At 37.5% G+C, this 15,044-nt stretch overlaps 1 protein-coding gene across 1 annotated transcript; it reads right to left on the bottom strand.

The window, feature by feature from the left end:
- Window positions 1-1,954: 1,954 nt before the first annotated feature.
- On the bottom strand, window positions 1,955-14,503 carry LOC129443170 (gamma-soluble NSF attachment protein). Its single transcript, XM_055203617.2, has 12 exons — window positions 14,315-14,503; window positions 13,241-13,308; window positions 13,053-13,137; window positions 12,747-12,764; window positions 9,931-9,961; window positions 9,742-9,851; window positions 9,370-9,436; window positions 9,208-9,278; window positions 6,002-6,080; window positions 5,656-5,735; window positions 5,392-5,521; window positions 1,955-4,160 (listed from the first exon to the last, which is right to left on the bottom strand). Exons 1-12 carry the CDS (start codon window positions 14,368-14,370, stop codon window positions 4,026-4,028), a joined length of 930 nt encoding a protein of 309 aa, XP_055059592.2. The 5' UTR covers window positions 14,371-14,503; the 3' UTR covers window positions 1,955-4,025.
- Window positions 14,504-15,044: the final 541 nt, after the last annotated feature.

Here is a 15,044-nt window from a genome sequence, read left to right as displayed (position 1 = left end):
ATCTTGAAGTAACTGGTCCATGTGCTTGGTCACTCAAAATCAAACTTTATTAAAATTCTGTATGTGTGCTTAAACTGTTCTCAAAAAGTGTTGCGGAGGATGAGAACATCAGGCATGGACACATCATTTTCCTAATTTTTCTTCATTATTATTATACATGAATATTCAGTAAATATTTTTTTCTGTCATCTAAAGTAGTCTAGCAAAACATCCATTTATTTTTTTTCTTAATATTTTTGTTTTCATTTGATTAAATTACAACATAACGAATGTTCAAACACAGCCGGACACATTGCGGTAATGAGAATTTCAGCAGAAAATTAGATAAAATTTACAATTATAAATTCTTATGTTGAAATCACACATTGTGCAAGGTAGAACACAGTATTGTGTTAATTCTGATGCTTTTTAATGTTACTATATTACACATTTTAAAGCTAAAATCATTAGTGCCGTGGTGTTTCAATGGTTTCGTGAGAATCACCCGAGTAAGCTTTTGGTAGGTTATGGTGGTTTGACTTCCTTGATCACCCTGACACAGCAACATGGGTTCAATCGATAATGTATGTTGGAGACGCGTGTGTATGTTTCGCCAAACAATGGGAGACAGAGTGACTGTTCGATAAACCTGATTATTTAGTAATGTGTTGCAGACTCAGTCAACCCGGCTTTCTACTAAAACTTGTAATAGGTTTTCATCAGTGGCAGCTCGTGATTGCTCATCCGAGGGGTGCAAATTTAAAATGTTTGTTCGGAGTGTCATGTGTGTTGCTTGTGTTTTTAAAACATGTGTTTGTTGCGTCATGTGAACCATGTGCATCACGTGTTTGTCAAAGTAAGTGCCTGCTGCACACACGTCAAAACCATTTATGATAAAAGAGACGCTCACATTCACAAAATACACGCAAGACACTCACTTAACAATAAACTCTGATTACACATGAGATTATGCGAGTATCTGGCAAACATAATATACCCTTTAGACGCATCTGCAGCCAGCATTTATTTTGATAAGACACGTGATGCACACAGGATCACTGATGGCGCAAAACACATATTTTGAAATTACGAACCACACACATGACGGCTACATACATGTTGTGACGAACTTCGCATCGAGCGCCCCTGAAAAAGAAGTCACCGACCGCCACTGGTTTTCATAATAGCATTTTTCTTCAGTATTCTTTGTTAAGTTCAGCATAAATTGCATGCAGTCTCACATAGCGACTTACTAGGATTTTGAAATTCACAATCTGACTGTGTGCCATTTATTTCAGAAAGAATGTTCACTACAAACCTTAAGTTGCTCATAAATCGAAAGCACTGCCCTAAAAGCCCATTAGAAAGTCCAGTGGGAACCCATGGCTTAAAAAGGCTTATACTATTCCAGGTTTTAAGTTTACAAACTGAACAGCTTTATACAGTCTTTGAACAATGTTTATATGGAGATAAAATGTCAAATTGTTGGGTGTATCGTAAAACATAATGCATAAAAATGCCATAAAAAACAAAGAACACAACAGGTTCATCCGCTCATGGGTTTATTTTTAAATCCTGTCCTAAATTGGTTTCTTTATGTAATATAGATCAGAAATGCTGCTTTCCTATTTGAAATTTGATTAAAAACAAAGACGTATGGCACTGAACAAAAGGCAAACACCTTTAATAGCTGACAGTGACAAAATGATATCATTATTTATAACACTTAAATTATTATACTGTATATCTCTTTGTACATTTGAAAACATTTGAGCATTGTACTTCACTACATAGAAGTTAACACTTAGAATAAATTATAATGGACAATAACATATACAAACTGATCCGACAACACGTGACATTACAGATACAGACTGTTCACAAATAAAAATAAATCATAAAGTGAGCCTGTACACATAACTGCACCGTTCTTATTATACGAAAATATGATCCAATACCTCTCATAAATCCTGCTTTGAACAGCTGGGTTTCCATCACCCCAATTTTATGCGCGTTCTGAAGTAGCCTATCGCATAAGAAACAATCCCTTAATTCGCAAAAAGGTTTTTATGCTTGCTTGAGGTGGTTTTTGATTTAAAGGTGTAGCGGATGATTTTCTCGAATGTTAGAAAAGAACCGCCTTCTCCACTTTTTAAAAAAATGCAATTGCGCAACACTCCTGATTGACAACTAGGAGGACCAATAGTCTTGATGATCCACCCGGAAAAAGAAAATCCTCCGCAATACCTTTAAGCGAAAAAGTGTAAATGCTAATAATGGGAGATGGAATAAATTCTGACGTAGCGAACATTAAACCCACGGGAATGAATCTCTAGCTTTTTCTGCTGTTGTTGTTTTTATAATATATGGGGCAATGCCTTTGCTGCTAGTGCCTGCATCTAAAATTCTGCATTCCTTTTTCTGTGCACAGCATTCAGTTTAGCAATTACAAGCTGTACTGCTAGTAACTTTATAACTTGCCCAATCATGACTAAATGCAGTACTGTCTCCATTTTCTAAGCGTGTCTTGTTTTATTTACTGTTGGTTACTTGGTTTCCAATACCACCATCATTTTTTTTTAAAAGATTTGCTTCATGTTTGGATGGAAACCCCATTGTACAAAGCGCTATACAAATGTGAATTAAAATATATTGAACATCACACATGTGCATCTGAAACATCGAGTGGTTGGAATTTATTGTCTATATTTGTCCTTCAATTTCTACACAACCAGCGGCACCAAACAGTAAGTTTATATCCAATAAGTGGTCAGTGTTGGATAAATCAAGAGTTTTGGAAAGTTTGGTGAAATACTAAATTGTATTATGTGTTTCTGTAGCTCAATTGCATCAGCAACGCAAAGGTAAAGGGTTCCATCTTAAGGGCTCGTTATAATTGTGCGAAGGTCCTACAGCATAGCCGCGACGGCGTAGATTGCGGTCCGTGGAGAACTGACGCGCTGTTAAAAAATTTGCATGTCAGGCTACGCAGAGCTACGCACAGGCTACGGATAACCTACGGCGTAGAGCTTATGCACAACTATAAATCGGGCTTTAGCAAACAATTGAAGAGCTCAAAAACAAAACTCTTTAAAGGCGGGGTGCATGATCTCTGAAAGCCAATGTTGACATTTGAAATCACCTAAATAAACAAGCCCCAACCCCAATAGAATCTGGACCTTCTTTTGATAGACCCGCCCCACACATACACAACCCAGGCAAAGATGTTGGTTAGTAGACACGCCCCTTACTGCTGATTGGCTACAAGTGTGTTTTGGTACTTGGCCGGACTCCCTTTTCCAAAGTGTTTTTCAAAAATCACGCACCCCGCCTTTAAGTGCGTTTTTTATTTTAAAAAAATGTATGGATTCTGCCAACAAAGTGGTATTTCTGAATGACTTTAAGCCGGGAGTAAGCCGAACATATATGTGCCGAGCGCATTCGGTTAATATCATTATCTTATTTTTGATGTTTAGCGGCTTTTGAACTATAGATTGGTAGTTATGTGCTGCTGGTAGTTCAGAAATGACACACTTTACCTTTTAAATATGTTAAAAGTTCAAATTTTTCACATTACACAATAGTGCAGTTGTCTTATTATGTGATCGTAACATGGCGGCCACCATATGGCGACCCGCTCCATGTAAAATATTTTTCTACTGATAAAACAGATTTTTATAAGCCTTAACTATTACGAGGATACAACCTTTCCAATGAGAAAAATGTCTTGAGTGTACCTTTTAAATAGAAGTCCATTACCCATCTGTCCCTTATTAAATTAACCATGTTTTTTGTGGTAAACGTGTAGTAACCATGTTTTTTTTGGTGTATTGATTACTATTAGCAAAACCATGGGTTTACTACAGTAATCATGGTGTAACTTTTTTGATTTTAACTGTAGTAAATTTTCATAAGGGGTGTTAAAGCTTTTCTGTGCATTTCATACGTGTAAACAGAAAATTTGACAATGCTGGGACACACAGAAACAAAAACCCCACAACCAGGAATGAATCCACTTTGGACAAACACGTGTGGGGGATTCGAGCTTAACACAAACCTCCTTCATAATCATCATCTTCCTCAGCTGCTGGTGGCGCTGTGCTGCCCCCTTGAGGAGCAGATTTCTTCTTTTTCCCTCCTCCTCCTCCTGGGACTCTCAGAGAGATGGCCAACTTGGCATACTGTACAAACAGAGGGACTTTTATCAATGACTCCAGCACAAATGGCTATCAATGATAAGGTACTTTTTTTAGTATAGTAAATGTCAGTATATTTACATGCATGCACTCCATCAAGTTAACTTAACACAGACCATATCACATATTGACACACACCTGTCTGTTTCACAGGAACCATCACATACAGTATAAAACTGTCAAGATATATTTTTAAATTTAATAAAAAAAACATTGAGATCTGTGACCCTATCTGTGCAATCCAGGCAAAAGTCTCAATCTAATGATGGCATCAACGTTTGATTTCACATTGATTTCAATCTTTGACATGACCTATACTCAGTCATTATTAAAGACATTAAGGTTATATCTTTACAGATTGTTTATTACATTAAAGAGATGTAGTTCACCCAAAAATAAAATAATGTCATTAATGACTCACCCTCATGTCATTCAAACTCGTAAGACCTCCTTCATCTTTGGAAACACATCCAAAAGCATCCAAAATACATTTTGGTCTAAAAATAAAAAAATATGACTTTATTCAGCATTGTCTTCTCTTCCGCGTCTGTTGTGAAGCACAGGCACGAGACTAAAGTCATGCGACTGCAGTGATGTGGCTGATGTGTTATCCTCAGACATGTTTGCAAAGTTTTTTTTCAAACTTACAGCGTGCGTCTCCCTCAGACTGTAAACGAAGCCCGGGCACACAAAACAAAACAGCTGGGGGCACCAGATAACACGTCAGCCGCGTCACCGCAGTCACGTGACCCCAGTCCCGCGCACTGACCTCACCACCGAGGCGGAAGAGAAGACAATGCCGAACAAAGTCGTAATTTTTGTTATTTTTGGACCAAAATGTATTTTCGATGCTTCAACACATTCTAACTGACCCACTGATGTCACATGGACTACTTTGATGATGTCTTTATTACCTCTCTGGACATGGACAGTATACCGTACATAGATCTTCACCAAAGGGCCCACAAGCTCCCAGACCAAATACAAAACATCCCAAACTGTGTTTCCAAAGATGAACGGAGGTCTAACGAGTTTGAAACAACATGGGTGAGTCATTAATAACACTACTTTCATTCTTTGGTGAACTATCCCTTTAAGTAGGACGATTTTATGTAAACCCCAAAAATCACAAAAAAAAAGACTTAAGCTGGGTTTCACATACAAGGTCACATATATTTAGTTCTCTTTAGAGTGAATAGTGTTGTGTAACACTTACATCATTATCCATGTATTTCATTAAAGGTAAGTTACACATGCGGGACACCTCATCTTCATCCTGCTCATCATAGGCTGCCAATAGCGTCTCCAGGACAACGCAATCCTCACTTCCACTGAAGCCTGGGAGACTGACAGGTAATACACCTTGATCATAAATATCATACAACACTATGCAAACATTTATTTAATACACTAAAATGAGGGTGGCCGAATGATGATGATTATAATTGACAATACACAGAAGTTTTACGATACTTCGTACCTGTAGCTTTCTCTGACACACTTATCCGCTGCAACAAAATCTACTCGGTGTAGATGCACCAGAACCTGGGCGATTGTTTTCTGTATGTAACAATAACCACACATATTATACCAGCAATGATCAGTTTGATATCTTTTTTTGTTCACATTTATGCACTTGGCAGATGCTTTTATCAGCGTGTTTTCCCTGGGGATCGAAACCCATGACTTTTGCATTGCTAACATTAGTTCATTAAAAACAAAAAAGAATCAAACAAAAAGAATCACATCTAATTCCAAGTGCTATATGAATAAATCTGAATATATTTTAATATATATTTAATATATACTTATATCTGAATGTGCACCTTGAAGCAGGTGGGATAGTTTTCGATTTCCTTGTACATGTTTTTTTCCTTCTGAATGGACACAGCAGCTTCGTCCAACCTGTGAACAGTAAAACACAATGTTAACATTACAGTAACTATTACACCTCTTCCATTGTTTTCCCAAAAACATAGATGGGCGGTTTCTGGGACAAGGTTTAGATAGGGCCGTTCACATTATAGCGATAACTATAAAAATGTATTTTTAAAAATCGGTTTATTGTAAAAAGAATAGCGGAATTCACACCACAACTATAACGATAAAGATACAAGGAATGATATCGTTGGTCATTTGCCGAGTGATTTTTTCCAAGTGATGAACGATAAAGTAATGACAGCCAATCAAATCTTAATGCACACGCATGGCACTGTTATTGCTGAGGTCCATTACATAAAATTACGTCAGGTGGATGCTAATATAGTTAGCGTTATATTTAACGTTATAGCTATCGTTATAATGTGAACGCCCCTTAAAAAATTTAATGCTGTGTATTTAGGACACACAAACATCAAGAATCAGAGTATGAATCTCCACAGTGGTGACAATTAAATTAAAAACTTTATGCTGCAATGCATGCTAGGTATCAACAAATTACAAATCTCATCCAGGACTCCAAGCATGCACTGCGGCATGGATGAATAATGAACTTTTTAGCAATTTTCTTTGTCACCATTGTTGAGATTTATTCTCCGATTCATATTCTGTTTGTGCGTCCCAAATTCACAGCGGTTCATCTCTGCTGAAAAAAACAATAAAACCATAACAGAAAATTTTCACTGTCTGTAAGCTGCCTGTCCTCTGAACACTGTAAAAAAACGCAGTCTCTGTAGACAGCCCAGGCTTCGCAAACTGCAACAAAAACAAGTGTTCCAGCCAATAAACGACAAGAAGGATTTGGGAGTGGGGGTTGGGCGCGTTCATGACTCGTTCAGAAAGCACGGAAAGGAGGGGGAGAGGAGGAGTTAGCTACGCTCCGTTTTGTTTGACAACACTTCGAACGTCAACAAGAAGGGACGTTACATAGATTCGCTTAAAGCGCCTTTAATTAGATGATTATCTTTCCCATTATGTACCAACCATCACAAAATTGCACTATTGACTTTACATTACCATAACAAATGTGCTTTATACACACAAAGTTAATGCAACCAGGGAAGAACTAGCAAGCATAATGTCAAGGGGCAAGATTCCAACTAAAACCAACACTGATCACCATAATGGGGGTTTTAAATGAAACAAAACCATACATCTAAACCTAATAAGTGAATTGTGTTTTCCACAACAGTGTTTTACTGAACATTCAGAAATAATGTTTTAGAACAGTTTGAAAAAGTAAATATAGAAAACAGTTGTTTTAAAAATTGTGTGAACATTAAAACATGACATTGTAATAACGTTTGAAAATTATATAATGTAACATTTCACTAACATTCAGACAACCAAGAAATCTTCTTAAAACATAAAAAACTGGACAATTTTTATTTTGGCAGAACTTTTTGGGAACTTTGGGTACTTTTAAGGAACGTTCTTAGAACTTTTCTCTGTTAGCTGGGTTACAGGAAATATGTAAGGGATAATCCACGACTAGCCATGCATTAGCGGACGGAGTGTGAGCCTTAACTTAAGAAAATGACCGTCATTTTACCCGTCTCTTAAAAAATTACACTGTAAACATTAATTACAGCTTTAACTTGGCAAATAACCAAGTTATAAGCGGGATAATCCATGACTAGCCATGCATTAAAGGGTTTTAATGCACGACGTAGAGGCGAAGAACCACCCGACGCGTAGACGGGTAAAATGACGGTCATTTTCTTAAGTTAAGGCTCGCACTCCCTCCGCTTTAAATAAAGTAGTGCCATTGTATTGCTTTTATTTAAATGAATTATCACATGTATTTAAATTCATTATTAAAAGAAAGAGACAAAGAACTGAAAGAGAAGGACCCGAGGGAGAGAGAGACGCACTTTAAAGAGAGACGCACTCACGTCTCTCTCGCTCTCTCTGCAAGTGTAACTGTGTTACTATGGTTACCAACGTTTATTGTAGCGGATTAATTTTTAACTGTAATCAAACTGACTGGAACTACCTGTGCATTAAAACCGTTTAATGCACAGGTAGTTCCAGTCAGTTTGATTAATGCACACCTTCCAGCCAATCAGAATCGAGTATTTAAACAGACCATGGTATAACTAATATTAGTTAATGCCATTGAAGGTAAGTGATTTGCACGAGTGAGGGAATTAACAAAGTTATCATTATTGTTCGGTGATATAGACGCTAATATAGTTATCATCATTGTTAAGGTTATAGTTATTGTTAAAGTGTGAATGTCTAGGTCTTAGTTATATTAGGACATGTAAGTAGTTTTTACAAACATAACCCTGCCTTACAAAAAACGTTACTGGTGTACATCTTAAGACAAAAGATATGTTTTAAGATATGCAAGAACAAGCTGTTTAATAGGTATGACGGCTCAAACATGCATTTTAGTCTGGGACAAGGTTTAATCCCTGTCTGGGAAAGTTATACAAGTTTGAATCAAAAAGCGAGTTACTAAATGATTTATTATATATGCCGCTCATGACCATACATTACAACAGTGCTTCTCAATTATTTTCTGTCACGCCCCCCCTATGAAGAAGTAAACTTTTCGTTCCCCCCCAACTCTCCGCAGATACTGTAAATAGTATAATTTGTCTATAAAATTACACATCTGCAAAACATTGTATCCTTATTAACATTAAAGAAAACACAAAAAAAGAAATATCAATCAACTACAACAAAGAATAACTTTATTAACATTGTTTTTTTAGTCTGTAACAGAAAAGACTTAAAATGCATAAATTTGCCTGAAATTAAAAAAATCAGTCCTTATTTACAGTATATTTTTTGACCATTTGATACTGAAAAATTCAATTAAATATAAACATAAATAATAATAAAAAACTCAAGCGGCTTATCAGCGTTTTTGGGGTGTAATGTCTTTAAGTGACGGTGCAAAAAAATCACTTCCTGAAAAAGTATTTTCCCCGGGGTCTCGCACGCCCCCCTGGTGTCGCTTCGAGCCCCCCCTGGGGGTCCCGCCCCACTATTTGAGAAGCACTGCATTACAATAACTTTAGCAAAGTCAAAGGGCTTTGCTGGACATCACCTAAAAATAAGCATTTATTGTTTTAGTACGCACCTGCGCAGTCTAACCAGAAGTCTAGAGGCTTTACCCAGAAGTTCTGCGGCCTCTCTGAGACGATCTTCATTCTGCACACACACACAACCACAGCGTTTCACATGAGTTAAGCTTAAATGTGGAATTGCTGAAGTCCTCGCTAATCTATGAATTATGTTATACCTCAAACACAGAAGCAGCTTTCTGGTACAAATCCACTGCTTTCTCAAGATCGACCGACTCGATTAGTCTGTGGAAGTGCAGAGAACTAGTTAACACCGGTAATGGTAAGAGATGTTTACAGTACACATATGCACTGAATTACACACACTTTAAAGTGCATTTCTCTCTTTTAATAAAAACATGTTTATTGTTTCTGATATGAAGTGACAGAGTTTTACATAAATGTAACAGTTTAATTCAATCAACTTAACACAGATGCAACTGATCTGATCCACAGTGCAAGAATGCTTTTGGTTTAGATTATGACTAAAACATTCCAGTACCAAATAACATAAGGAAGTGTTTCACTCTGTCAGTAGTGTGTACACTTACTTTCCTGCCCTGTCTAATGCAATTCCTGCAGTTCCCGAGGTCCCGTTCTCAATGTACATCACGCTGGCCTTCTCTATAAGCTGAATGGCTTCCGGCATCCTCTTCATGTCCTTTAAGTGCATGAGAGTCACTCGCTCGCTGTCTTAAACTCTGTAGCATTCGTTATCATAACCTTATGTACAAACTTACCTTTAACATCATGCCTGCTTGTTCATACGCCCTGAGACAGAAAAAGCATATTTTATGATGGGTGAGAAGACAATACAGTATCCAAGTCCAAGAAAATTTGAGTTTTCTCACAAAACTGATTTAAAAGATAATAGTAATAGATGGATTATTATTTCTATAACAGTAGATGGATGGATCTTAACACAACCATAGATAGACAGACAGACAGACAGACAGACAGACATACACAATGGATAGATGGATGGTCAGACAGACAGACAGACAGACAGACTATGAAGATGGATGATGAATAGGTAGATAAGGTAGGTAGATAAGGTAGACATACAGACAGAGAGGGTAGAAGGACAGACCGACAGACACAGAAGATAGACAGACAGACAGACATGGAAGATAGACAGACAGACACGGAAGATAGACAGACAGACAAACAAACAGACAGAGAGACAGACACAGAAGATAGATAGACAGACAGACAGACAGACACAGAAGACTGACACGGAAGATAACAGAGAGACAGACACAGAATATAGATAGACAGACAGACACAGAATATAGACAGACAGCCACAGAAGATAAGTGACAGACACCGAAGATAAGAGAAAGACAGACAGACAGACACGGAAGATAACAGACAGAGAGACAGACACAGAATACAGACAGACAGACAGACATGGAATATAAACAGACAGACACGGAAGATGGACAGACAGACAGACACTGAAGATAGATAGACAGACAGGCAGACAGACAGACAGACACAGAATATAGATAGACAGACAGACAGACACAGAATATAGACAGACAGACAGACAGACATGGAAGATAGATAGACAGACAAACAGACAGACAAACAGACAGACAGACAGACAGACAGACAGACAGACAGGGAATATAGACAGAGAGACACGGCATATAGACAGACAGACATGGAAGATAGACAGACAGACAGGCATGGAAGATAGACAGACAGATACAGAAGATAGACAGACAGACAGACATGGAAGATAGACAGACAGACATACAGACATGGAAGATAGATAGACAGACAGACAGACAGACAGACACGGAAGATAACAGACAGAGAGACAGACACAGAATACAGACAGACAGACAGACATGGAATATAAACAGACAGACACGGAAGATGGACAGACAGACAGACACTGAAGATAGATAGACAGACAGACAGACAGACAGACAGACAGACACGGAAGATAACAGACAGAGAGACAGACACAGAATACAGACAGACAGACAGACATGGAATATAAACAGACAGACACGGAAGATGGACAGACAGACAGACACTGAAGATAGATAGACAGACAGGCAGGCAGACAGACAGACAGACACAGAATATAGAGAGACAGACAGACAGACACAGAATATAGACAGACAGACAGACAGACATGGAAGATAGATAGACAGACAAACAGACAGACAAACAGACAGACAGACAGACAGACAGACAGACAGACAGACAGACAGGGAATATAGACAGAGAGACACGGCATATAGACAGACAGACATGGAAGATAGACAGACAGACAGGCATGGAAGATAGACAGACAGATACAGAAGATAGACAGACAGACAGACAGACAGACATGGAAGATAGAGAGACAGACAGACAGACAGACCTGGAAGATAGATAGACAGAAAGACAGACAGAAAGACAGACCGACAGACAGACATGGAAGATAGAAAGACACTGAATATAGTCAGAGACATGGAATATAGACAGACAGACATGGAAGACAAACAGACAGAGAGACAGGTATGGAAGATAGACAGACAGACAGAAAGCCAGACAGACAGATAGATGGATGGACAGACAGACTGGAAGGCAGACAGGATAGATAGATAGATAGATAGATAGATAGATAGATAGATAGATAGATAGATAGATAGATAGATAGATAGATAGATAGATAGATAGATAGATAGATAGATAGATAGATAGATAGATAGATAGATAGATAGATAGATAGATAGACAGACAGACACAGAAGACAGACAGACAGTAAGACAGACACGGAATATAGACAGAGACACGGAATATAGACAGAGACACGGAATATAGACAGAGACACGGAATATAGACAGACAGACATGGAAGATAGACAGACAGACATGGAAGATAGACAGACAGAGAGACAGACAGACACGGAAGATAGACAGACAGACAGACAAGGAAGATAGACAGACAGACAGACAGACAGGCATGAAAGATAGACAGACAGACACAGAAGATAGACAGACAGACATGGAAGACAGATAGACAGACAGACACGGAAGATAGACAGACAGACAGACACGGAAGACAGACAGAGAGATAGACAGATAGACTGACAGACAGACAGACACACACTGAAGATAGATAGACAGACAGACAGACACGGAAGATAGACAGATAGACACAGAAGATAGACAGACAGACATGGAAGACAGATAGACAGACAGACACGGAAGATAGACAGACAGACAGACAGACAGGCATGAAAGATAGACAGACAGACACAGAAGATAGACAGATAGACACAGAAGATAGACAGACAGACATGGAAGACAGATAGACAGACAGACACGGAAGATAGACAGACAGACAGACACGGAAGACAGACAGAGAGATAGACAGATAGACAGACACACACTGAAGATAGACAGACAGACACGGAAGATAGACAGACAGACAGACAGACAGACAGACAGACACAGAAGATAGACAGACAGACACGGAAGATAGATAGACAGACAGACACGACAGATAGACAGACAGACACGGAAGATAGACAGACAGACAGACCATCACTTACTTAGCAGCATGGAAGAGTCTGTGAAGTTTAGTTAAGTGAATATACTGCAAGTATCCAATGCATACAACAAAACCACATTTTAACCAAATACCATAGAAATCCTATATTTGTGTATATCTGTGTATTTAAATTCAAGTTTATATAACTTATACAACACCTTTTCATCACAAACATTAATAGATAACAGATAAAGTACTCTGCATGATGTCTACATTCTTGTTTAATGGAGTAACTTTATTATTTTGAGTCTTGTGGTTTAACAGAAGTTTGTTAATGCTGTTGTGATGTCATGCAGATGAAGGATACGTTTTGTTTTCTATGTGGTATTCGGCCTCTTTAAGATACGCATCCTTTGCCTGCTCGAACTGTTTTGCGTTTTTGAAAGCCACAGCTAAAATAAGAAAAACAGACAGACATTAATCATTATCACAGATAAATCAAATATCATAAAATCAGTTCAAGACGGTTTACAAAGTAAAAATTAACATTATCACCTGCTTTTGCCATCTCTGATGCAGCTCCATCATAGTCTGGTTTCCACTTGGTCATGCTGGTCTTTAGACTGTGTTAGATAAATAAAATCACATCAGACCTATACTGTCTTGTACAGAAGACAATAACAGAAATAAACATAAAGCTATTGTACAACTTCTTGAAGTGTAGTGGTATGGATGGACTTTATTTTTGTCTTTGGAGGTTGACCGTCAGGGTCATTATGCGCATTATACCTTTATAAGAAAGAAAGAGTTGCATTAAGATGTTTTAAACTGTCACAGTAGTGTGTGATCACAAAACAAATAACAGCATACAGGTTAAGAATACATGTAAATAAGCCTTCATTTTTAGGTGAAATGTTCAAGATATGCCACTTTAATGTAAATATCAAAATTTTAGAAAAATGAACTCATGAACACAAATTGATCTATATGAATTATGTTATTTGAATTGTAACAAAACAATATAAATAAATCATGAAATCAAAACTTTTTATTTGCAGAAATGTTTTCAATGTTATCAACCAACTCTTGAGGTCTCATCCTAAGACTTTTTTATTATAGTTCCCATCTGTGCTCTTATTGGCTCCATACTGCTGCTGCTTCATTATTCTGTATAAGTCGTTCATCTAACATTTTTATTTAATCAAATTTCACTTTTGCAATTAAGTTTAGCATACACCATAAGATCAAACGGTTTGACAGGTCAAGAGAATCAATTCACTCAGTTGGCCCTAAACTTTAAAACAAATTAAATCCATTTGAAGGAATGACCCCATAATAATCATATATTTCACATCGCTTTCAATCAGCATCAGCACCACTGCAGCAGTCGCCAAGGTAACCTCCAGCACGATTACGCAATCAGTGTATCGCTGCATTAAATTGTAAAGATGAAGTAACCAAATGACTCCGCATTATTTCGTTTCATTCAATCGTCTAGAAATGTACCTAGCATCCCTTTACCTTGCAGTGTTATTGACAGCTTCAAAGCTAGCAGGCCATTCCTACCGGTGTGTATGAGCCTACATCTATATGAGACTAGACTGTTTAATGTCAATGCTTCTGTCTCACCATTTCTCCGCTTTGGCGATGTGATCGTGCGCCTCGTTGATCTTTTCTGCGGACATGGCTCACGGTTCAGCGGATGAGGACGACACAGTGCGATGCGCTCTTTGGGAGGATGATCGTGATGATGGACCGTGGATTATCCTGATTCTTCGTAAGACCTCCTCCACGTCACGGTGTTTTTCTACGGAAGCCTGAGTGGGATGCTGCAATGCACCTATATGCATACATTTGAGATTTACATTTCTCTTTATTATTGATTTATGAAAGTTAAGTATAAAAATGAATATAAAATAAATAAATGTATATAAAAAACAAGAGTATCCAAAGAAAAAAGTGAACTAATATTTAAAATAAATATGTAAATATTAAATGTATAAATCAGGGTAAGAAAAAACCGTTTGGGGTCACTTGAGTGAAATGTTTATCTTGACCTTACAAACTTTAGATATAAAGTGTTTGAAATTATGTAGACGAAAAATATCATTGTCAATAATGGGCTATTCGTTTCTTTCCTTAGGCCTATAAAATACAGAAATTAAATATATATTTTTAAATAAATGACTTGGACTAAATAATGTAGAAAAACAACAAATAAGTGCCAATAATAGATAGGAACTACTTTAATACAATTAACAAAGCAATTTACAAACAAGAATTTAAAATATAATTCAATAATACAATATAGTATTCAATAATACAGTAATTACACACAATACACACCCAAATATTTTAT

Source organism: Misgurnus anguillicaudatus, chromosome 2 (genome assembly GCF_027580225.2).
Source record: "Misgurnus anguillicaudatus chromosome 2, ASM2758022v2, whole genome shotgun sequence".
NCBI lineage: Eukaryota > Metazoa > Chordata > Actinopteri > Cypriniformes > Cobitidae > Misgurnus > Misgurnus anguillicaudatus.
Note: the sequence above shows the minus strand (reverse complement) of the source record. Positions and strands in the feature narration are given on the sequence as shown.

What these genes read in the sequence shown, in the direction of transcription:
- LOC129443170 (XM_055203617.2), bottom strand. Translation starts at nt 14,370, where the DNA reads ATGTCCGCAGAAAAGATCAACGAGGCGCACGATCACATCGCCAAAGCG. An exon ending in ATCGCCAAAGCGGAGAAATG is followed by an intron (nt 13,309 to 14,314) that starts GTGAGACAGAAG and finishes TATCTAACACAG; the next exon opens with TCTAAAGACCAGCATGACCA. An exon ending in ACTATCCCACCTGCTTCAAG is followed by an intron (nt 5,736 to 6,001) that starts GTGCACATTCAG and finishes TGTTACATACAG; the next exon opens with AAAACAATCGCCCAGGTTCT.